Here is a 25433-nt window from a genome sequence, read left to right on the forward strand (position 1 = left end):
AACCCTTCTTTTTACCCGGTTCATATTGCCGTGTTGCTACCGGTTAGCTGTAACCGGTAACTTTTACATCGCACCAATTACCAGGTAGAACCGGCAAGAAAATAGGATTTTGGGTACCTACCGGTAAATCCTTTTCTCGTAGTCCATATGGGATACTGGGCTTCACTACTATGGGGATTGAGACCTCCGCAGGAGAGACAGGCACATAAAAGAACTTTCAGTGTGGGTGCACTGGCTCCTCCCCTCAATCTCCCTCCACTAGTCAGTTAATGCAAAAACTGTGCCGAAGGAGAGCATGTGAGGAGTATGTGATAATGTATTGTGGTGAGATTCATCCAGCACACCCAAACGAACAAAAAACATATAAAAGAGGTGAATCCTAACAACTTAAGAGGACACCTGTAACTAGAACAAATCTATAGTCATATTTATCCTATAGAAAACAAGGCAATAAGCCTAACAATGAAGTAGGATCAGACAGCAGAAAAAGCCGCACTGAGGCGGGCTCCCAGTATCCCATATGGACTACGAGAAAAGGATTTACCGGTAGGTACCCAAAATCCTATTTTCTCTACCGTCCAATGGGATACTGGGCTTCACTACTATGGGGAGGTCCCAAAGCTACCAGAACGGGTGGGAACGTGCGGATTCTGCTGTAGAACCGCATTCCCGAACTGGGAATCCTCCCTGGCCAGGGTGTCAAACTTGTAGAACTTCACAAATGTGTGTTGCCCTGACCAAGTTGCGGCCCTGCAGAGCTGCATTGCCGACACCCCTCGAGCAGCCGCCCAAGAGGTACCTACAGACCTGGTTGAATGAGCCTTTACTGAAAAAGGAAGCGACAAACCAGCTGATGCATAAGCCTGCTGGATAGTACATCTTATCCACCTGGCAATGGTACGCGTTGAAGCAGGTAAACCCTTCTTCTGCGCATCATAAAGCACAAACAGGCTGTCCGTCTTACGGATCCTAGCTGTGCGTTTGACATACCCCTTAAGGGTGAGGACCACATCCAAGGTATCTGGTATATCTGGGTGTGTCGCGCCAGAAGGAACCACAATAGTTGGTTTAGGTGGAACCCTGACACCACCTTTGGAAGGAATTGTGGTCTAGTCCTGAGTTCCGCCCTATCGTTGTGGAACACAAGGTAAGGGCTCCGACAAGATAAGGCCCCGAGCTCGGACACCCTCCTGGCCGAAGCTAGAGCCAGCAGAACAACAGTCTTCCAAGTGAGGTGTCGCAGCTCAGACTCCTCCAGTGGAACAAACCGGGCTGATTTTAAGAAAGTAAGAACTACTTCCAAATCCCATGGTGCAGTGGGAGGCACAAAGGGGGGCTGAATCCTCAGCACCCCCTGTAAGAAGGTTTGCACTTCCGGTAAGGCCGCAATCTTTTTCTGGAAAAACACAGATAGTGCGGAGATTTGGACCTTTAAGGAACCCAATCTGAGTCCCTTATCCAAGCCAGCCTGAAGGAAACGTAGCAGACTGTTTAATCGAAAACTGGCCGGAGGCAAGTCATTCTTCTCACACCAGGCAATATATCTGCGCCATATTACATGATAATGAGACGCCGTCACCGGCTTCCTGGCTTTTATCATTGTAGTGACGACAGAGGGATGGAGACCCTTGTGGACTAAGATCTGCCGCTCAACCTCCAGGCCGTTAAACGTAGCCGCTGTAAGTCCTGGAAGACGAACGGGCCCTGGAGGAGCAGGTCTTCTCTTAGGGGCAGACGCCACGGGTCTTCCACTAGCATGGCCTGAATGTCCCCGTACCAGACCCTTCTTGGCCAGTCTGGTGCCACCAGTATGGCCTCTGTCCCCTGATGCCGGAGCCGCTTTAGCACCCGAGCCAACAATGGGAGAGGTGGGAAGAGGTACACCAATTGGAAATCCCAGGTCCAGGTGAGAGCGTCCACCGCTATCGCCCCTGGGTCTCTGGTCCGTGCACAGTACATTGCTACCTTGTGGTTCAATCGTGAAGCCATCAGGTCGATCTGAGGGAGCCCCCACAGATCCACTATGGCATCGAACACTTGAGTGTGAAGGCCCCACTCTCCCGGGTGAAGATCGTGACGACTCAGGAAGTCCGCCTCCCAATTGTCGACCCCCGGGATAAAAATGGCAGACAGGGCCTGGACATTCTGTTCCGCCCAGGACAGAATTTTTGACGCTTCTCTCATGCAAGGCATGCTCTTGGTACCACCCTGCCGATTTATATAGGCCACAGTGGTGGCATTGTCCGACTGGACCTGGATCGCCTTGCCCTGCAACAATGGAGCTGCCTGTAACAGGGCATAGTAGACCGCCCTCAACTCCAGCTTGTTGATATGAAGGCCCGACTCCAGTGGAGACCATCGACCCTGTAGGCGGACTCCCTGTGTTACAGCTCCCCAGCCCCTCAGGCTGGCGTCCGTGGTTACCAGAATCCAGTCCTGGATCTGGAACCGTCTGCCTGCCAACAAATTGGATGAATCTAGCCACCACTGTAGCGAGATCCTGGTTCTTGTTGCAAGGCCAATCCTTCTGCGCATGTGCAGGGGGGAGTCGGACCATTTTGTCAGAATATCCAATTGAAAAGTCCTGGAATGGAAGCGGCCAAATTGTATTGCTTCGAATGAAGCCACCATCTTGCCTAGAAGCCGGAGGCAAAGATGGATCTGTACCAGAGGTGACTGTAGGACCTCCCTGACCAGCTGTTGTATTGCAGTGACCTTTTCCATCGGCAGAAAGACTTTTTGTTCCGATGTATCCAGGATCATGCCCAAAAAAACCATTCTCTGGGTCGGAACCAGCGATGATTTGGGCATGTTCAGGATCCACCCGTGGTCTCTTAGAACCTGTATGGACAGATTGAGAGCACTGCTTAAAGCCTCCGCCGACCCTGCTTTTATTAGCAGGTCGTCCAGGTATGGCACTACATTCACCCTTCGGAGCCTGAGTAGTGACATCATTTCCGCCATTACCTTTGTGAAAACCCGCGGGGCTGTCGACAGGCCGAAAGGTAACGCCCGGAATTGGTAATGGTCGTTCCCCAAGGCAAACCTGAGATAGATTTGGTGTGGGGGCCAGATAGGAATGTGTAGATAGGCGTCTTTGACGTCTATAGAGGCCAGGAACTCCCCTCTTTCTAGGCTGGCGATCACAGAGCGCAAGGACTCCATCCTGAACTTGAACACGCGCAGGAAGGGGTTCAGTGACTTTAGATTCAGGATGGGTCTTACTGAGCCGTCTGGCTTCGGTACCAGGAATAAGTTGGAATAATATCCCTGGCCCTGCTCCGTGTCTGGCACCGGTACAATTACCTGAGACTGAAGCAGCCTGGTAATGGCCCCCTGAAGGAGCACCTGATCTTCCTGGGATGCTGGAAGTGCCGACCTGAAGTATCGTCTGGGAGGGGGTTTGTCGAATTCCAGCCTGTAACCTAGAGAAATGAGACCCCTGGCCCAGGAATCCAGACCCGAGGCGTCCCACACATGGCTGAAATGCAACAATCGCGCTCCCACCGCGAGAGAGTCTCGTGGCGGGAAAACCCCGTCATGCTGCAGGCTTAGAGGAAGTCGCGGCATTTGGACGGTCCTGGGTGTTGGAGGTGTTAGGCTTCCTAAACTTGCCTCTGGTGCCCCTGCTGGCATTGGAGGCGCCCCTAGCCTTGGGGCGAAACCTGTTCCCACGAAAGGACTGCTGGGAAGCACCTGTGAAGGTACGCTTTGCAACCGTGGGGGCTGATGGAAGGAAGGTAGATTTTCCTGCCGTGGCTTTGGAAATCCAACCGTCTAATTCACTGCCAAACAGCCATTCTCCTGTAAAGGGAATACCCTCCACACTCTTCTTTGAGTCTACATCTGCAGACCACTGACGCAGCCACAAGGCCCGTCTGGCTGAAGCCGCCATGGCTGAATTGCGCGCGTTTATTGCGCCCAATTCCTTTTGTGCCTCGCACAGGATTTTTGCGGTATCCTGAATGTGACGCAGGCTGTCCCCTATCTGGGCCACAGTCATGTCACCTAACAACCCTTCCTGAATCTGGGTTGACCAGGTATGAATAGCCTTGGCCATCCAGCAGCTGGCTAAAACTGGACGCTGGGATGCCCCACTAGCCGTATATATGGACTTGAGGGTAGCTTCCAGCCTTCTGTCCGCCCCGTCCTTAAGGGTGGATACCCCTGGGACTGGTAACAACACCTTTTTAGAAAGGCGGGAGACAGAGGAGTCCACTACCGGTGGCTCCTCCCACTTCTTTCTGCCCAAAGGTTCAAAAGGATAAGCATTTGTGAACCGCTTTGAAAGGGTAAACCTCTTATCAGGGTTTTGCCATGCAGCCCTGAAAACAGTTTCTAACTCCGCCTGCTCAGGGAAGTATACTGGCTGTTTCCTCTGAGTCATGAAGAAAGGATCTCCTTCTGCGGATGCCTCCACTGGGAGATCTAAAACATCCCTAATGGCCCTGATAAGTGGCTCTGGACCATGCACTGCCGCCTCAGGAGCTGGTTCCTGCAGACCCTGCTCCTCACCCTCCTCCAATATGTCCTCATCGCCATCATCTGTGTCAGGATCCATTGCAGTAGCCTGCCTCTTTTGAGGCTGTGCGGGAGGAGGAGGTACATTAAGGGTATGAAGAATATCCACCCTGGCAGCTAACATGGACAATTCCCTCTGAACCCTCTGCGTTTGCTGAGTGTTAGTGGAAAGCTGTGAAGCCACAGAATCCAACAAGGTCTTTATGTTGGAGGCCCAAGCAGGCTCCTGCTCGTCTGCCTGCGACGGCCCCACAAGCTGTGGGGGCACCCCACTGATCTGGGTGTCAGCACTGCTGGGCTGAGGTGACATACAAGCCTCACAAGTAACCTGGGACTGTGACTTGGGCACAAACTTGGTGCTACACACCATGCAAGTGAACTCCATGATGAGACAGTACTAACAATGTCTGCTGTACAATCTGCAGTACAACACAACCCCCACGCAGTCACACACGTGCACACACCGCACCACTGGATATGAAAAACAGACTATGTGCTTGTTTTATGCTGTGTTCTGTAACTAATCAGTGGGGAAAAAACAGAGCAATTGGGGAGCCAAGTACACCCTTAACCTGAACTCACAGATCTGGGTGAGCTGGTAACGCTAAACACAGTGATATGAACAACACAGTGTCTAATAAGCCAGATAGCGCAGCAGCGCTAAATCGCTATGAAAAAACCTGCTGTCTCTGCCGTGCTGCAAGTACCCGGATCCACCACGCCAGTGAGGAGCCCTCTGTAATGGAGTCTGGCAGCGTGTTGAAGAAGCAGGAAGTGACAGCGCGCGCCCAGCAGAGCTTGGTCCCGCTCTGAGTGAAGCCCCGCCCCCTGTACACGGAGCTGGCGCTTCTATATATTTATACTGACATTAATAAAGGTGTAAAATATATATATAATACATTATAACCTGAGGGGTGTCCCTGGTGGTCCAGCGGCAGCACCCCTATGCCAGTTACCAGACGCGGTGTTCACGCGGTCCCTGCTGGAGAGCCGCCATTACTAGCCGTCGTCTTGCCGCACCAGAAATGGCTGCGGGGACCCCTTGTGGGACCCCCAGCCTGTACTCACCACTGAAGTCTTCAGACCTGTCAGGGGTGTGCGGCGGCTAGGAGACTTGCTCGCCACAGCGCAATGCTGTGCGGTGACAAGTCCCACGCAGGACCGAATTGTCCTGTAGCAGGGTCAGCTCTGCACCTGAAGAGGTCGGGGACTGACCCTTCCCCTGACACCCACGAAGCAGGACAGCTGTGTGGTCACCACAGCGCCCCAAAATAACAAACTTTAAAAATAAATGTAGAAAAACTCTGGAGCATCCAGAAGCACTGCCTCTCCTGAGGCACATTTTTCAAAACTAGTGGAGGGAGATTGAGGGGAGGAGCCAGTGCACCCACACTGAAAGTTCTTTTATGTGCCTGTCTCTCCTGCGGAGGTCTCAATCCCCATAGTAGTGAAGCCCAGTATCCCATTGGACGGTAGAGAAACTGGCATATACCTGGTAATTTTGTGCAAGGTGAAAGGGGTATTACTAATTTGAAGGATAGCAGAGGCAGATTTTCCCTTGGCAAGCTTTACACGAGTTTATAGAACATAAGAAAAGATAGTGGTCACATAAAAAGCCATTCCTACATTTGTACAGGGTCACTAAAACATCTGCAAACAAATAAGGAGCATAGATAATCTTACTATTTTATAGATATGGCATTTCTTTGATTGCATAGACATTCCGTAGAAAAACACCTAAAATACAGAGCAGGGTTGCATGAGGGTAGTTTGAGAAGTATGGCATACTCCTGTGAGATGGCACCACAATCCCTTTGGTGACGTGAGACCTGGTAAATTCCACTCTTATAACCCAAAGTTGCAGTACAGCTTTAAATGACCTGAAATTCAAGTGTAACGAAAACGTTGTGTAGCTATTATGTCAACATTCAGAACGTTGTCATAATATAGCACACCCGGGGAAAACAAATACATTCAGTAACTAATTCAAATCTTACCCATTGGGAGTATTCAGGATTTTATCACATATATCCATAATAAGGCCCCAATCTTCGGTGGTGTTATATTCATTGGTTGCTTTCTCTAAACAAGACAAAAGCCATGAAACAATGAGGATTAGATAGAAGATATGCATCAAGGACATAATATGCTCAACGGTACCCACTGCATGGAAGCATGTAGCCATTATAGTGTGCATTCTAGCACCCGCCATCTTTGAAAACCCATGCAGTTCCTCTTCCCTGAATGGGGTGTCGCTGTCTGCTGTAGCGCTTCTAGCAGTGTGGTCTGTATATCGGCACTGATTTGCAAACCAGACCTTTGCTAGGAACACCACAGCAGACAGTGACACCCCAGGCAGGGAAGAGGAACTGCATGGGTTTTCAAAGATGGCGGGTGCTAGAATGAACACTACATTACACCATTATGTGCAAACAGTCATCCTGCTTTCAGGGGATTGGATGCTCAATCTCTAATAAAGCATCTCATTGGGGGGGGTTTCAACTACATAAACTGAATAAATAAATAAAAAATACCCAATAAATGAACGTTTGGCACTCACTGCATTGCAAAGCATTATACTGTATAGTAGTGACTAGTGTGTAATAAAATGATTCATGGCAATATACACATAGGCCCTTATTCTGGTTCACTCGCAAAAGCAAATTCCTTCTCAAATGGACAAAACCATGCTGCACTTTGGGTGGGGTTTTACTTCAAAGTGAGATCTATATTGCAGTATATTCGTATTTTCCCTGCACAGAAACAAAATAACTCGCCGAAACCTAAATCTCTCGGCAAATGTTACATATCATATCACCAAAGATGACCACACACAGTGTTTTGGGCTTGCGATGCGCGCTCCCACGCACACCACATTGCTAAATCCCATCACATCTAGTTCAAACGCACGCCGCTTTAGCACATCGCATGCGTTTTGAACTAGATGCGATTCAGTCCAAGACGCAGGGTGCACATCGCACTATGTATGGGCACCTGAAGATAGGAGTTCTATTAAAGATGGGACGTTGCACATAGAAACCAATCAGATTTGACTTCTCTATTTAGCACCTTCTAGAAGATAATAGATGGAATCGCATTGGTCACTATTACCCCACAGTTGTTGTAGTGTGTGTGGCGACAGACAGAGCAATCAACCAATTTTATCTGCTGTTAACAATATAAAATGACATTTAAAAGAAAGGAAAGGTCTTCAATAAAATAAAAAAAATAAAATTCACTTGTATGAATGTTAGATCACGTTGAAGAAAGGAGTATTGAGAGCTGTTACTGCACAGTGATCGCTTCATATCAGAACAATAATAAGCAACTGGAAAGAGAACCTCATTTTGCCTTTGCCATTAATGCCCTCGCATCACAATACGGTAAGTAAAACACATGAGGTTATGAAGGCCGGACAATTACCGTCATTCTGACCACTTTCATGGCACAACAATACAGAATGATTCATTTAATAACCATTCCGAGGACAAGCAAAGCCCTTTGCTAAAGGGTTGTGGATATATTATGCGCTGCATGGAACATTGTCTACCTTTGACAGCAAGTTATATACAGTATATATAGTATACAGTATATACAAGATACATCAGAATAATGCTACAGTAAGTTGCTAAAGCTGATAATGGAGAAACTTGTAGCGTACCAGATGCATTTAGCAACAGAGGATAGAACTACCAAGCTCTACATATACCCCACTGGTAGACCAATGTTAAGGAATGCTCTCCACATGTTGAAAATGGGTGCCGGAGAGTTTCCCGACATCGGGATCCTGACAGTCATTACCCCCACACTCTGGGTCCCGACGGCCACCAGCTATTCTCCCTCGTGGGGGTCCACGACCCCATAGAGGGAGAATAGGCTGCGTGCGCAGCGAGCCCGCAAGGGGCTTTGTCGCGCTTACCCCGGGATCCCGACGTCAGGCTCACTCTCTCACTCTGTTTTCTACCAAATTTACTACAGACGCTGTCTGTCCTCCCAAATCCCTCTGTCTGCTTTCACTAACCTACCCTCTCACCTTCGGTTCCTCATGGCTGTTAATCTCTCAACTTCACTTTCTCCAACTGCTCCTCCCCCCTCCCATCCCATACCTATCCTGACCACTCGCCCCCGCACCCCCACCCTCCCAATGACCCCCCCTCGCTTCTGCAATCCCAAAAACCTTATCCACATAAATACACAACCCACCCCCCCCTCTTTCCTGTGCACTATGGAACGCCAGATCCATCTGCAACAAACTCCCTGCCATCCATGACCTATTCATCTCTAGAGCATTCCACCTCCTTGCTATCACCGAGACCTGGCTCTCCACCTCTGATTCTGTCTCTCCAGCTGCTCTCTCCCACGGTGGCCTCTCTTTCTCTCACACTCCCAGGCCTGACGGTCGCCAAGGTGGCGGTGTGGGTTTTCTCCTCTCAGCCTCATGCACCCACAGTGTCATTCACCCTGAACCCTCTCTCCTTTTCTCCTCCTTTGAGTCTCACTCTATCCGTCTATTCTACCCCTACCACCTCCGTGTCGCTGTAATCTACCGCCCCCCTGGCCCTATCTCCCAATTTCTTGACAACTTCGCCGCCTGGCTTCCACACTTCCTCTCCTCTGACCTGCCATCTGTCATTCTTGGTGACTTTAACATCCCCTTGGATAACCCCGCTGATCCTGGCACCTCCAAACTCCTCTCTCTCTGCTCCTCTCTTGGCCTATCTCAGTGGACTACCTCTCCCACCCACATCCAAGGACACTCCCTCGATCTCGTCTTCTCTCGCTCTTGTTCCCTTACTGACTACACTATCTCAGCTTTTCCTCTTTCTGACCATCACCTCATCTCCTTCTCCCTCACTGCTTCCCCCTCTCCCAAGCGCATTGTCTCACGGCATAACGTCAACACACTTGATCTTGCTGCCTTCTCAAACACGCTGTGTCCTCTTCTCGCCCCAATCGCCCTCATGTCCTGCCCGAACCTCGCTGCCTCCCTCTATAATGACACCCTATCTTCGGCATTGGACTCTGCCTGCCCTCCCTCCTCTATCCCCCTTCGATGCTCCAACCCCCAACCGTGGCACTCACTTATCACCCGATTCCTTAAAAAGTGCTCTCGCACTGCTGAGCGCTTCTGGAAGAAATCACGCTCCCTTGCGGATTATCTCCATTTCAAATTCATTCTTTCCTCCTTCAGCTCTGCCCTTGCTCTGGCCAAGGAATCCTACTTTAAGTCCCTCATCCTTTCCCAATCATCCAATCCCCGCAGGCTCTTCGTCACCTTCAACTCCTTGCTCTCCCCCCTCCTCCAGCTCTTCCGTCCTCCATCGTAGCCGTTGATTTTGCTACCTACTTTTCAACCAAAATCTCCTCTCTCAGGACTGCCATCACTGCTGCCATGACCTCACCCTCTCCCTCCTCCCCTCCTACATCTCCACTCCCCTCCTTCCAACCCCTGTCCTCATTTTACCCCACCACTGCTGCTGAAGTCCACTCTATCCTTCAATCCGCTTCTCCCTCCACCTGCCCGCTTGATCCTATCCCCTCCAATATTATCCGTCGTCTCAGTCCATCAGTCTGCTCTCACCTGGCTCACCTCTTTAATCTTTCCCTATCCTCTGGGATCTTCCCTTCCTCCTTCAAACACGCTCTTGTCTCCCCAATTCTCAAAAAAAACAAATCTGGACCCCAACTCTCCATCCAACTACAGGCCCATCTCCCTCCTCCCTTTTGCCTCCAAACTCCTAGAACGTCTGACCTATAATCGTCTCCTAAGCCACCTTACTGCTAACTCCATTCTAGACCCCCTCCAATCCGGGTTCCGCCCTTTACATTCCACTGAAACTGCCCTGACCAAAGTCACTAACGATCTACTATCGGCTAAATCCAAAGGCCTCTTCTCTATCCTCATCCAGCTTGATCTGTCGGCTGCCTTTGACACTGTTGACCACCCTCTCCTGCTCAACACCCTCCGCTCCTTTGGCATCACTGGCACGGTCTTCTCCTGGTTCACCTCATACCTCTCCGATCGCTCCTTCTCCGTCTCCACTCCGAGCTCCTCCTCTCCTACTACCCCCCAGCCAGTCGGTGTTCCCCAAGGGTCAGTCCTTGGCCCTCTCCTCTTCTCCCTCTACACCACCTCTCTGGGCACCCTCATCAGCTCCTATGGTTTTCATTACCACCTTTATGCTGATGATACCCTAATCTATCTCTCCTCCCCCGACTTATCCCCATCACTTCTGTCCAAGGTCTCCGAATGCCTCACGGCCATCTCAGCCTGGATGACCCAACGCTTCCTGAAACTAAACATGGCTAAAACTGAACTTCTAATCTTCCATCCCCCGAACATCCCCTCTTCTCCCACTATCTCCATCAGCATTGGTGAAACCGAGATCACGTCCACCGACCAAACGCGCTGCCTCGGTGTCATCATTGACTCCTCCCTCTCTTTCACCCCCCACATTCGTGCTCTCTCACAGTCTTGCCGCTTTCACCTACGCAACATCTCACGCATCTCCCGCCTTGACTACTGCAACATCCTTCTCTCTGGGCTACCTCTCACCCGCCTCGCACCTCTCCAATCCATTCTTAACGCTGCTGCTAGGCTCATCTTCCTCTCCCGCCGCTCTACCTCCGCCTCCCCCCTCTGTTTATCTCTTCACTGGCTCCCCATTCCTTTCCGAGTTCTCTTTAAACTCCTCACCACCACCTACAAGGCTCTCTCCTCCTCCACAGCTCCCTACCTCTCTTCACTGATCTCTATCCACACTCCCTCCCGTCCTCTTCGCTCCATCGCTGACCGCCGACTGACCTCTCACCTAATCACCTCCTCCCACTCCCGTGTCCAAGATTTCTCTCGCGCTGCCCCCCTGCACTGGAACAACCTCCCGCCACCCATCAGGCTATCTGATTCCCTTACCTCCTTCAAGCGCTCCCTCAAAACCCACTTTTTTCGACTAGCCTATCCCTCCTCCTAACCTCTTTTGATCCTCCTATCCTGCCTCCGTTCCCCTCCGTTCCTACTTATCCTATTGTATTTCGTTCGTCCACCCACCTATTTTTAGTATGTTAACTCTTATGAGCAGGGCCCTCCTTCCTCACGTACTCACCCTACCTCATTACCTCACCTGTGCTCCTGTCCTGTTCTTCCCTTCCTCTACTTCATCTTCGGTCTCCTTGACTATTTTGACACCTACTTCTGAACTGATGCTGATTTTAGTTCTACCAGCTATACCCCTATTTATACTGTATCTTTCTACACACCCTGTACGTTACCTTGTAATTTTTTTTTTTTTTTGTTTGCTATGTACGGCGCTGCGGACACTTTGTGGCGCCTTATAAATAAACGTACTACTACTAATGACTGTCGGGACCATATACCACACCTGTTGAAAATTAATAGTATTGGCACTCAAACTATACGCACACATTAACATTTGAATGGTGGAGTCAACCATTCTACCACTAATAGAATGAACGCTCTACTGCTGCTTCGCATCAGAAGAATCTTACCATGACCCCTGATGACCCATCACCATACGCTGTGCAGAATGTTCTACGCCTCAGCGCACCCCAGCTGTCAGACACTTGGCATGACACATTATGCAGCAAGTTTTTAAGCGCTACTTCTACTCATGAATGAGTGGCTAATACTGGGAATATCAAGGCAAAAATAAGACTATACGACAAATATTGGTGTAAAAAAAAAGTCAGTAGTTGGGGGGGGGGGGCTATTAAAAAAACATTTTGACCCATCCGCCAATAAATCGTGTGAAAAGTGCAATACTCCCGATGTGCAGGCTCATGTGCATCGGATCGATCCAGAGATCACCTAGGCTGACACAAGGATTTGACAGCGCAAAACGATACAGCGTATGCAAAAGGAGCACAAACGCTCCTGCGATACTTCAGCTAAGTATATGGGGGCATTTACTGTATTGCACAAAGGACCGAAAATAAATGTGCTACTTCAAAAAAAAAAAAAATATAATAATAATAATAATAATAATAATAATAATAATATGAAAACTGGTAGGACCCAGTTGAAACAGCTGTCGGGACCGCTGTTATAACTTATGGAATATACCACATCTTTTTTCTTCACTACTCGTGTGCCGGTTTGGACTCCTTCTGCAGTGGGGGGGTAAGTGTACTGTATTACTATTATGGACCAGGCACCGAATTCTACTGTACTGTTTAAATGATTGGAGTGCCGCCCTGTTACCCAAATTTATTTATATATATATATATATATATATATATATATATATATATATATATATATATATATATATATATATATATATTTTTATATATGAAGGTCAAGGTCTCAGAGGAGGAGCGAAACGCCGATCTCCTGTAACCTCTGTCATGCTGCCTGATTAAACACACTTGACGAACAGAAAAACTGGCCAGCAATGTATATATTAATGCCCACCATGGGTTAAATTGGGGCGGAACGGGGCGGAACTGCTTTCCGTCAGTTCATTTTGGAGGCGGAACATCCATTCACCTTGCCCTGCTGTCTGTCCCTGCCTGCATCATTAAAGGAGACAGCCGGCAGAGTGGTGGTAAACCCGGCTGTCTCAGAGCAGGTCCAACCATCCGCTGTGCACCTATTTCGAATGACACGAATGCTTGCAACTCGCGAGCCACCGATGCCTGATTGGCTACGAGTCACAGACAGATGGACCTGCTCTGAGACAGTCGGATGACCCCACCGCTCTGCCCGGCGGCCTCCTTTAGTGATGCAGGCAGGGACAGACATCAGGTCAAGGTGAGTGTAAGGAGGCAGAACCGCACAGAGCATGTTACCACTGGCACTGTGCATGTTTCCCCTGGCACCGTGCATGAAACCCTAGCAATGAGCATGTAGGTAAGCGGCACTTATGTGTCATTATATGTAATGGGCATTATGGTGTGTGGCATAATGTGTAATGGGCATTACGGTGTGTGGCATAATGTGTAATGGGCATTACGGAGTGCATAGTCCCCTGTCCCACAAAGCCATGCTTTACATTTTTCGCAGGACAGCAATGTATATGAACAATACAGTTAATGCTAATGGAGGATGTTATAAAAAAAAAAAAACGCAAATGTATGGTTTTATTAACTTTGTTATTCACCACCACAGTGTATTAGGGCCCTGCACAATTCTGTTGCACCCAGCTTACTTTATTATGCTACTTATATTCTATTAACAAAAACGACAATAAAAACGGCATATTGTAGAAGGCCCTTCATAGTGCCAGCTTGCCACGCGGTTCAATAAACCATTCCGCAGCTCTTTCACATCTCTAGGAATTAAGCACTTATATGGCAAGCAATAAAACATGATCTCAAAGGCTCTAGAACTACTACAGTCAAAAGAAATTGTGTTTTTACTGTACATAGTATCTGATCTCTGGTATAGGAAAATATGTACCTTGTATGTGATCATCATTTCCTTTGAAACCTGCCATAACCTGCATCCAAAATACCAAACAGAGTTCCACATTCTCCCATAACGTCCAGGTTACTGTGCATAATAGATGCAGTAATCCATTCTGCATACACTATCATTATCAGGACACTACCTGCAGTGCACTGATCAGTGGGGAAGGCATATGTACATTTTGGAAGGACAACATTTTAGAAGATGCAGCTACTGCCCATAGGGGCTTCTAGGTCTTACAACAAGGTAATGGCATCACAAACCAGATCCATATGGCATTCCAATGGTCAGGATGGCAGCATTGAAAGAGCTGTATTCAATGTGGCTGGCGAGGGGGATAAACGGCGATCTCCGAAAACAAGCAACCCTCATTTAAACCCCGCGCCGGACGCTCACCGCATTCAATGTTCCAGGGAAATCCTCGCTGTCTGATTCCCCCAAACGCAGAGGTTTGCGGCTAATACACGGAGCCCGCTGCATTTAGCCGCGAGCCTCGCTGTTTTGGCAGCCACACGCACCATTTCCACGTTGCTGTAAAAACCCAGGGAGGTGGCGTGTGCAGGGGATCAGCTGAATACGGACCATGAGAGCTGTGACAGCTCGTAAAAAGCATTGAATACTGCCCATACTAGCAACCCCGGCATCACAATAGTGGAAAACCCTAAAGGGTATCCAAAAGGCACCCTAACCCTTTTCTCTACCCCCCTAACCCTCCCTTGCAGTAGCCTAACCTCCCCCACCGCTAGTGGCTAACCTTCCCCCTCCCCGCAGCCTAACCCCAACCTTCCCCCTCCCTGCAGCCTAACCCCAACCTTTCCCCTCCCCACAGCCTAGCCCTTAGTCCCCCGAGTAGTTCCTAAACCAAAAACCCCCCTTTCCCAGCCACCCACTAGATAGCCCCACATACTTAGAAATAAGGATGCCGGCTGTCAGTATTCCGATATTGGGTCATGCGATGCAGTCAGGGGACCAACATCGGTGAAGTGAATGCCAGCATCCTGACTGCTGGGATGTGGACTGCTATTTATTTTAAATCAATGTTAAATGGCAACTAGAACATGTCCTGCTAATATTAACATTTCATTGCATTTAATTTCTAAGTTATTTGCTAATACCCCCTTCACATGGCTAATGCTCGGTCTATCCCGGGAGCGACCCGGTATTCGCGAGGTGAAGCAATAAGCCGGGTCACTGACGTCATCGAGAAAAGGGGAGAGAGGCAGCACTTGGCGCTGTCACTGCCCCCACTCCTATAGTGTAAACAGGACTTGGGTCGCTCGAATCCGGTAACGCATTTACACTGCCCAGCAACTCAGGTAAAACCCTTCTTTTAACCTTGGTCAGAATGTAGATTTGCTGGCCCTGGGATTTTTCAAACGGCCTTTCCACACTGCACAGTGACCCGGGTCGAACTGGCAACAACCTGGGTCAGACACGGGTTATTTGTAAGGCGTGAAAGTGGCATTGTGATTTTTTAGAAGAAATTTTATGAATCTGAAGATAATTTAGTAAAATATAAAGGGTCTTCGGGGGGAGGCAACAGTCAGAACGTTATAAATTATATGATGCAATCAGTCTTTTAGTCACATATACGTTTAACAATAAAATAACTGGTTAGAACTACGATCTGATAAGCAGAATCATTGAGCATTCACTGCAATGAACCAGATTGGTTTGGTTTAAGTTACAGAGAACATGTTTGCTGTGACATAGGATCTGCTAGATACACAATGCTCCTAATGGATATCTAGCCATACGCCTGTGTGACAACATACCCTGCCATATAAGCCTGTACAGCACAACTATGATCGGAAACAGTTGTGTACATAGGTATAGAACATGGCTTACCTAACTACAAAGTCTGTATAACAGTTATACAGCACTGAACAGGCCTTTTATTATGTCCTTATCATTGTTTTATAGTCCTTTATTGCATATAACAGATCACAACACAAATGTTCTCAGGCCACCATAATCATAGTCACAGTAAACTGGTACTTTATCTACAGACAGCAGTCAGAAAAATTATTTCATTTAAATATCCAGGCAACTTTTTGCATGTATCTGTTATTTTCTTAGCTATCCGTTTACAAATTATTAGTGGTTTTTGATATTCTCCCTGAAGATGATAAATTACAGTACGGCTGCCAGTGACACATGCCAACTCATAGTTACAGAGGAGTTAACGCTGAATGAAGATTTGGTCCATAGAGTTCAAACTTTGATTAGAGTGTATGATCTATTTCACAGGTTCTCAAACCTGGTCCTCAGGACCCCACACAATGCATGTTTTGAAGGTCTCCTCACAGAATCACAAGTGAAATAATTAGCTCCACCAGTGGATCTTTTAAAATGGGTAAATGAGTAACAAATACACCTGTACCTGCCAGGTGACCTGGAAAATGTGAACTGTGTGGGGTCCCGAGGACCGCGTTTGAGAACCCCGGATCTATTTGCTACATCCATTTCTATATGTGTATTTTGATTTCATTTTAGAGACAGATTATGACCGTTAAGGTGTGTACACACGGCAGTTCCTACCGTGAGATGAGAGTCCTAATGCGATCAGATCGCATCGGGACTCGCATCACACGGCATGCTAGAGGGGCACTATATAGTCTTGCCTGCCCTCTATCTGGTTGCAGATTTGCGCTCACATGGGAGCGAGCATCGGCAGCACATCGGGCTCGCAAGCCCTAAAAAAGCATGTGATATGGCTTCCGATGTTCACTATATCGGGAACATCGGAAGCCAAATCTTACCATGTGTAGCCACTATTACACTAGTAACCCTGGATGTTTTTACCCAAGAGATGTTTGTTTATCCTTATTTTAAATGTATTTAACAATTTAACTGCCCCGACTGTAAAAAAGATTTTCCTCTCATAGACCTCGGCTTGTGTTGTTAAGGCAGAGTTAGGAAATTAAAGCAGAGAGGTCTTACACAGCGCTGAGAGGTAGTATATCAAAGCCTCACTTACAAGACATCATGCTGAGAACCACTACATCAGTGATGGTCAACCTTTTTACCTTGCGGGACAATAAAATAAGATTTTTAAATTGCCAAGGCACACCACAAGATCCCCACAGGGCAAAACAAATTGGTCCCCACAGGTTAAAAAAAAAAACCTATTGGCCCCCATATAAAAGACAATCACACTGGTCCCCACAGGTAAAAAAAAAAAATACATTGACCCTTTACATGAAAAGAAGAGACCAGTAAATAACAGTTGAACTGGTGGTGGCTGTAAACTGGTTTGGGCATCTCTAGGTCTGGGGGCACACTAGAGAGCAGCTTAAGGCACTCTAGTGCGCCATGGCACAGTGGTTGAAAAACACTGCTCTACACTGTGCAGAATTATAAATATAGGTCAAACTTTATTTGTCCTATTACAACATTGTTGGGGTTATTCAGACTCGATCGCATGGCTGCAAATTCACAGGCTGGACGATAACCGAACAATCTGGGAGTGTCCGGGAAAACACAGGCGTGCCCAGGCGTTTGAGGGGAAGTCTTGTGGCTTTAGCTCCTGCTAGGAACAGCCTGTTTCTATTGCAGCCACCGTCTTGGGATACATACAGCCTGCACACACTGGTAAAATCATTTCATCGTGAGCGGCTTGCGTATTGATTTGCTGCCAATCAACGTTTGGCGAAATTTTCGCAAGCACATCAAATTTAAGGCCTGCACAGGGCGGGATTTCAGTCTTGCTGGGCAGCGATTACCTAATCTTAGGGCTCTGCAAATCAGCAGCCCAGCGATGAGGTCTTAATAACCCCCCTCTGTTTTAACTGATCTCACTAGATAAATTTGACAAGATGGTTTGAAGGAGACATAGGAATCACTTTGGTCAGGTGCACAAGTGTACACCCCGCCTCTAACAGCCTCATGCCCCTAAGTGTAACGCTCCTGTGCCAGTACTGGAAACGCACCCATGTCTAACCCGCCACTCGTGGGCAGACGCTCCCACGGGCAACCCGCCACTCGTGGGCAGACGCTCCCACGGGCAACCCGCCACTCGTGGGCAGACGCTCCCACGGGCAACCCGCCACTCGTGGGCAGACGCTCCCACAGGCAACCCGCCACTCGTGGGCAAACGCTCCCACGGGCAAACAGCCACCAGTGGGCAGACGCTCCCACGAGTAACCAGCCACCACTGGGCAAACGCTCCCACGAGTAACCAGCCACCAGTGGTAAAACTCTCCCACGAGTAACCAGCCACCAGTGGGAAAACGCTCCCACGAGTAACCAGCCACCAGTGGGAAAACGCTCCCACGAGTAACCAGCCACCAGTGGCATATTACCTTATGGATAAAATAAATTATGCATAACAGCCACTGAATGACCAGGTTCCTTTGCCAGGTATACTGAAATTAGTAAGAGGTGCTTCTTTTCAGCTTAGGCTCCGTTTACAGCACTTAAACATCCAGGAAAGATAATACAGAAATAAAGAGAGTAAAACAAAAAGAAGAGATAGTCTTAAAGGCCCCCATACATTAGGCCGACTTGTCCTTAGGACAAGTCGGACCCAATACTCCTGTGAGTCGCCCGACAGCTCCACGGGAGGCTCACATACAATTTGGCACTTGATGAGCCAAATTTTACATGTGATAAATCGCTTGCAATTTATCACATGTACGGGGAGCTGCAGCGGGCGGTGAGGGGCATGGGGGCCGGTGGTGATCAGGGGCAGCAGTGGGGCGGGCAGCGGGGGTACTGAGTGCTGACCTGGGGGCGGTGTGGTCAGCAGCAGGGCTCATCAGGGGACGCCGAAGCGGGCAGCGGGTCCTGACACTGTAACTAGCCGGCGGCGCCTGTGTGTGATGATCTGGCCGGGCGCTGTGATCATTCACATATATCATTCAGCAGCGCTGCGGGACGGACGGGGCCGGGCAGTGGCGGGTATTATATTTTTAAAACACCTGTCAAATGACTAGCCGTTCTCTGATTGGCTGAGAGCTCTCAGCCAATGACTGATCGTTTTCTGAGAGCTCTCAGCCAGTCAGAGAACGGCTAGTCATTTGACAGGCGTTTTAAAAATATAATACCCGCCACTGCCCGGCCCCGTCCGTCCTGCAGCGCTGCTGAATGATATATGTGAATGATCACAGCGCCCGGCCAGATCATCACACACGGGCGCCGCTGGCTAGTTACAGCGTCAGGACCCGCTGCCCGCTCCGGCGTCCCCCTGATGAGCCCTGCTGCTGACCACACCGCCCCCAGGTCAGCACTCACCGGCGCCGCCAGCTAACAGGGAGGTCGGACGTGATCGTATGTACTGACCGTCCGACCTCCCTGATCCGATCCGATGCGCACGGGACCGCGCTTCGGATCGGATCAGATGTCACAGTCCTGCGATTTTGGGCCGATTTCACCCGGTCATCGGCACAAAGTGCCGAAATCGGATGAAATCGGCCCAAAATCGCATAGTGTATGGGGGCCTTTAGCCCTGTACCCAATCAGCGATGTGTGCTGAGCGATCTGTCACTGCCCGTGTTCTCAATAGGGAGGCGATGAATAGATTTTGACTGCATGCAGAAACATGTTGGACAGCGCATCGCTGTCATTGGGGGAATACACATGGAGTGATCCGTGCTCTAGTGTTCATTCTAGCATCTTTGAAAACCCATGCAGTTCCCTACCTGCGGTGTCACTGTCTGCTGTGGTGTTACTAGCACAGGTCTAGTTTGCATATCAGTGCTGATATACAGACCACACTATGCTAGAAGCACTACAGCAGGCAGCGATACCCTAGGCAGGGAAGAGGAACTGCATGGGTTTTCATAGATGGCGAGTGCTAGAATGAACACTAGTGCTCCATTTCTAAGCGATCTAGTTAGATCACTTAGAAATGGTGCTGAAATAGCCCTGTGTGTATGCCCCTTTACAACTGCAGCTTCAAAGTATGTTGCAATAAATGAAAGTTTATGACACAAAGTTTGTGGTGTTGTATTGTGTTTTTGCCTGCTGGCGGTACTTAGTCTGTTTATATTTAATAAGCCATATCTGTGTGTAGATCTGTGTGTGTATAACGCCGGGCAAGGGGGGGGGGGGTGGAGTTCACTCTATGACTCCGCCCAGCATTATACACACACTCACAGATTGACAGTTCTAGGTGATTATATAAGAGAAAGAGATTGCTTTGATCCCTGGCCCATGGTGATGTATGGTATCTTATCTTTTAAATCGTGTAATAAACTCTCTTATTTAGTGTTAAGCAACAGTTGTAAGACCCTCCACTCTCTTTCTCTATTCACTTTTCTGGATGCGAACAAATATAAATCAGTTCTTACTTGCTCCCATGAGCACCCCACCACTACTAAGTTTATGGTCCCACAAGCACCCGAGCTGCTCCTGGGCCGACACGCCTGCGCTGCTCCCACAAGTAGGGCAGGAAAGAGCCTGAGAGGGCCCAGGTACTTTTCAGGGGTTATGGTCTAATCATGGCTGGCGTGGCCATGAAGCTTTATAACAAAATACAATAAAAAAAATTCTGTGTACAATACATGTGCTGGGTTGAGAAGAGCTGCTGCAAGGTAACGGAGGCCTCACTGGGCCCCTCCATCAGACCGACCTGGTCCTATATTGGCACCACTACCCATGAGTGCCAACACCACTACTGGGCTTACACACCTAAATGCCTGTTTAACTGCAACATAGGCCTGTGAGATCCCCCGAGGGTCCTGGAGCACTGACCTTGTACTGGGGCCCCCTGACTGCCCTCCCATCACACTGTGATCACACTCCCTGGGATATACCGTGTATGTGTCCCATGCTCTATACCCCGGGCCCCCGACCACTTACCCACATCCTGGTCGAACGGGCTGGAGCTGAAGAGCGGCATGGCTGGGGGCAGTGGGGGAAACGCGTCTGTCCGGGTACTGTGCTCCTGTCAGACTCTTCCCAGCCCGACTTCTCCCGTCACAACATCCAGCAACAGCAGCTTCCGTGTGTCCCGGGCTGCCCGGCCGCCTGACTCCACGCTATCCCGCCGCCTCCGGCCCGCACGCGGGGAACCCGCTGTTGCCGCTGTCAGACACGTCACACCGTACCCGCACCGTGATTACGGACGCTGTATGGACGTGAAACGCTGTGCATTCTCCGCGCATTTGTCTCAGGCATCTGCTAGGGCAGCCTTCTGAGGGGTCCTCCGTGCTGCGAGGCCCGCGGCAGCAGGAAGGGCAGATAGGCTGCCTGTAATCAGATGGGTCACGTGGGTGACGTCATGGGCTCATCATGCTAAGGGCTTTTGATGTCACTCACCGTTTGGGAGTGACCATTTCCGATCTCATACTTGGTGGTTCCTGTAGTTGAGGCCCGGGATAACTTCAAAGCGTCATGGGGCAGTCTTGAGCGTGTAAGTGGTTAGCATTGCTACCTGACAGTACTGTTGCCAGGGGTTCAAATCCCACCATGGCTCGATCTGTGTGGAGTTTTTATATTCTCCCCGTGCTTACATAGGGTTCCTCCCATAATCAGAACATATACCGGCTGGTAGGTTAATTAGGAGAAATACTAAAAGCATTGACCGCTGTCGTCTGCATAAAGATAACAGACTATGGTCCAGATGCACTAAACTTCAAAAGTGATAAAATAGAGAGTGATAAAGAGCCAGCCAATCAGCTCCTACCTGACATGTCACAGGTTGTGTTTGAAAAATGTCAGATAGGAGCTGATTGGTTGGCTGTATTGTCACTCTCCATTATATCACAGGGTTGCCGACCCTCCCGGTATTTCCGTGAGTCTCTCCGGAAGGGTGGGCAGCACTCCCGGAATCAGGGGAACCCCCACTGAGCCCCCCCCCCCCCCCCCCCCCCCGATCGCGGCATTTAAATGCCGCAATCCGCGTGTCTCAGAGGAGGGGGCGGAGCTAAAACGACATAAAACGTGTCATTTTTGCCTCGCCCCCTCCATGGAGCTCAGTGATTTCGTCTATTTCCTGTATTGGGGCGGGGCTTAATGATGTCACAGTCAAGCCCCGCCCCGAACGGGTAATGAAAGTCTCCTCTCCGGGCTTCTCCCGGAGAGGAGCATTTGAAGGTTGGCAACCCTGTTATATCACCTTTGAAGCTTAGTACATCTGGCCCTATAATGGGTCAGATTGAACTTTATATATATTTCATGGAGTCTTATGCTGCCCATACACTAGGGCAGAGGTTCCCAAACACAGTCCTCAAGGCACCCCAACGGTCCAGGTTTTAGGTATATCTATGGATCAGCACAGATGGTTAAATCAGACTGACTTACTAATTAAGTCACCTGTGGCCATGCATGGGTATCCTTAATACATGGACCTTTGGGGTGTCTTGAGAACTGTGTTTGGGAACCTATGCACTAGGGTGATATTGCATACACTCAGAGCCGGCGCCACCACTAGGCAGCTTTAGACATTTGCCTGGGGCGCCGGCCACTGGAGGGTGGTACTGAGCTTCAGCAAGCAGATGCCCGTCGCAGGAAGAAGGCATTATTCATCTCAGCACGGCATGGAGCAGGTGAGCCATGGCCCTGCACCCCCACTGGAGCTTGACAGCGCACCCCCTGCCCCCTTGGTGCTATCGGCGGGTGGCGCCCGCAGCCCCCCTGGAGCCCGCCGATTGCCGCACTCCCCTGCCCGCAATGGTCGGCCCACCCCCACCACCCCTAAGCAGGCAGGTGAGTGGTGGGGCGCCGACCCCCGCCTGGGAAGCTGAGATGCCTTGCACCAGCCCTGCATACACTAATTTTATTTTAAACCGCATCTATGCAATAAATCGATGGATTGTATGCATGTCGAATGGGTCCCTCGACGCGATACGCGGGCCTGCTGGTAGAATATTGCTTTGATAGATATGTGCTGCACATAATATTTCCTGAATCGAAGGTTGGTTTTTAGCACATTCGATTTATCACGAGTGCGATCTGTGTGCCCCAGATATATGCCCTGCCCTCATTGCATGAAATTATTACATATCACATGGGGCCTGCGATTTATCGCATGATTGTATGCACATCGAATGAGGGTAAAAGAACTTCAGATGCGATTTATCACGCAGAAAGCTTCAAGGGAAATTGAAGTTGCTATATCGCATTGCGTCCGAACGCCCTAGTGCAGGGCTGGGCAATTGCGGCCCTCCAGATGTTGAGGAACTATACATCCCAGCATGCCTTGCATCAGTTTCAGCATGGCCACATAGCAAAACTAGTGCAAAGCATCCTGGGATGTGTAGTTCCTCAACATCTGGAGGGCCGCAATTGCCCAGCCCTGCCCTAGTGTATCGCCAGCTCACATTGTGCTGAGACAGTTACATATATGTTCTATGTGAAATCAGTAGTTGAAGTGGACATTTTGAAGTGGAGTTTGGAAAAGTGAAGGCTGTAGTTATGCTTGCACTGTGAAAAAGGGGGTGTGGCCACTGAAACGTTGTGTATCCTTAAGTGTAGTGTACTAGACCATATACACATTATGCACCACAATAGTAGGACCCCTTATAATACTGGTGGTAGTGCCCCTTACACATTATGCCTCATGGTAAGATCCAGAATTCATATAATGCCACACAGTATGAACCAAAATTCAGGGACAGTAATGCTTTGTCCACATCGGCCGATATCGGCAGGGTGCCGGCATGGTAGGGAAAGATGGCATGGTTGGGGCCATGCTGCTCAATGTCCCCGAGATTGTAGAAATAGACTGTGTGCACAGTCTGTTTCTACATTTGATTCCGATGCCAAGGGGCCACGCATTGGGATCGAGTTAGGATTGGATCCTGCATAGCACGGTGCTATGCAACTTTGACTATGTAGTCACACCAATTGGACACACCGTAAGAGTTACATAGGGACAGAGAGACCTAGAGAGGGGCAGCAAGGACAGTAGGGACATAGACAGCAAGGTAAAATAACCTAACTGTGCATAGGCTGTGTTGGGCAGCAGTGCGGAGGCCGCTTTGATGGACAGCGGTGCAGAGGTGGCTGTGATGGGCAGCAGTGTGGAGGCAACTGTGATGGGCAGCTGTGCAGAAAAGTTGTAATGGGCAGCGGTAAGGAGAAAGAGGCTGTGGCCTGAGGCAGTGGCGTAACAATAGCCCCGCAGACCCCACAGTCATGGGGAGGAGCTGATTAAGTGTTGGTGCCGGGGGTCTGTGGGGCTATCATGCGCTGCAATGCTTACCAACCTTGCCACGCTCTGTTCGCCTCCGCTAGGACACGCGGTCGACTTTGCCCCTCTGTTCACCGCCGGCGACTGCAGATCTACATTGTGTGCGGTCCCGGCTCTCCTCTGGCATCCTCAAAAGTGTCTGCTGTTAGGGGGCGGCCATTTTGGGAGGTCCATTTTCATTAACAAGCCTGACCGGAAGAGAGCCGGGACCGCAGACAAGAGACAAGTAGATCTGCGGTCCCGGCGGCAGCGGCGAGCACAGGGGTAAGTGCGGAGTTGGAGGCAGGCTTTATTTTAGAGGGGTGTCTGAAATTGCCAGGGGGGGGGGGGGGGGGCAATAAATAGTTACGCCACTGGCCTGAGGTGCACCTCTGTCTGTGAAACCTGAGTCTGAAGCTGGCCATACATCACCTAACGTACGATATCAACAGCTTGTGCGATCGATTACACATCGTAAGGCAGCGGTCCTCAAACTATTTTGCTCTGGGACCCCATTAATAAAAATTATTACAGGACCCCAGCAAGTAACGGCAGAAGGTCATCACATCACATGTGTAGCCAGCAGACAGCACATGCATGGCAGCATTGTGGAGGCAGAAAATTATCGAGGAGTCTAAAATAACAAAAATTCAACAAATTTTTAGACTCCTTGAACTGACTGAGATTAGAAAATTCATCAGCCTGATGGTCAGCAACATGGAGTCGCGACCCCATGCTGAGAAGGTCGGGACCCACTTTGGGACAGTTTGAGAACCGCTGAGTTTTTAGCATAGTATGTAGGTTGTTCTAATATATGGGCTTTCTAGCTTATGATAGTTTTTGGGGTGCCACACCCTGCCCCTAGATATAGTGCTAGGGACCCCCAATATACAGAGAAGCCTTGACGCGGCTTGGGGGCATAGCATACACCTGCGCAGGTATATGTAACCAATATCTCTGAATTCTATTATCATGTAGTGTTCGAGATTGGTTACTAATACTATTCAGTGTGCTGGGGAACCAATGTCTTGTTTTACTTACTCAGTATTAACCCCTCCATTGCATGTACCTGAATGGTATTACTGAACTAATTTGAGCATCTACCACTATCTGTATGTTCTAATATATGGTCAGCTTGAGCCCGGTCTGCCTGTGGTCGCCGTCATTTCAAATCTGCCTTGGATTGGCAGCCAATCAGCAGCAGCCGCACAGCCGCTGTTTCACTAAGCGCCCGCCCAGCTACTTAGTGAAACACATTCACTAAGTAGCTGGGCGGGTGGGCGGCGGCGACTCCTCCACCCGCCAAAGTCAATACATTGCTCTGCCGCCCGCATCATCATGTGTGTCGATGTCCGGTCTAGACCGTCC

General features: G+C 49.4%; 1 protein-coding gene across 1 annotated transcript in view; it reads right to left on the bottom strand.

Moving 5' to 3' along the window:
• Nucleotides 1-21073, bottom strand: part of STAM2 (signal transducing adaptor molecule 2) — a 53711-nt gene extending 32638 nt beyond the window's left edge. Inside the window, exons 1-2 of the mRNA XM_083154045.1 lie at nt 20753-21073; nt 6519-6603 (exon numbers count right to left, since the gene is read on the bottom strand). Of these exons, the coding sequence (XP_083010171.1) occupies nt 6519-6603; nt 20753-20792 (125 nt within the window). The 5' untranslated portion in view covers nt 20793-21073. The remainder of the gene's footprint in view (nt 1-6518; nt 6604-20752) is intronic.
• Nucleotides 21074-25433: the final 4360 nt, after the last annotated feature.

The sequence above is a fragment of the Crinia signifera genome, chromosome 7, assembly GCF_055691185.1.
Source record: "Crinia signifera chromosome 7, ASM5569118v1, whole genome shotgun sequence".
Classification (NCBI taxonomy): Eukaryota; Metazoa; Chordata; class Amphibia; order Anura; family Myobatrachidae; genus Crinia; species Crinia signifera.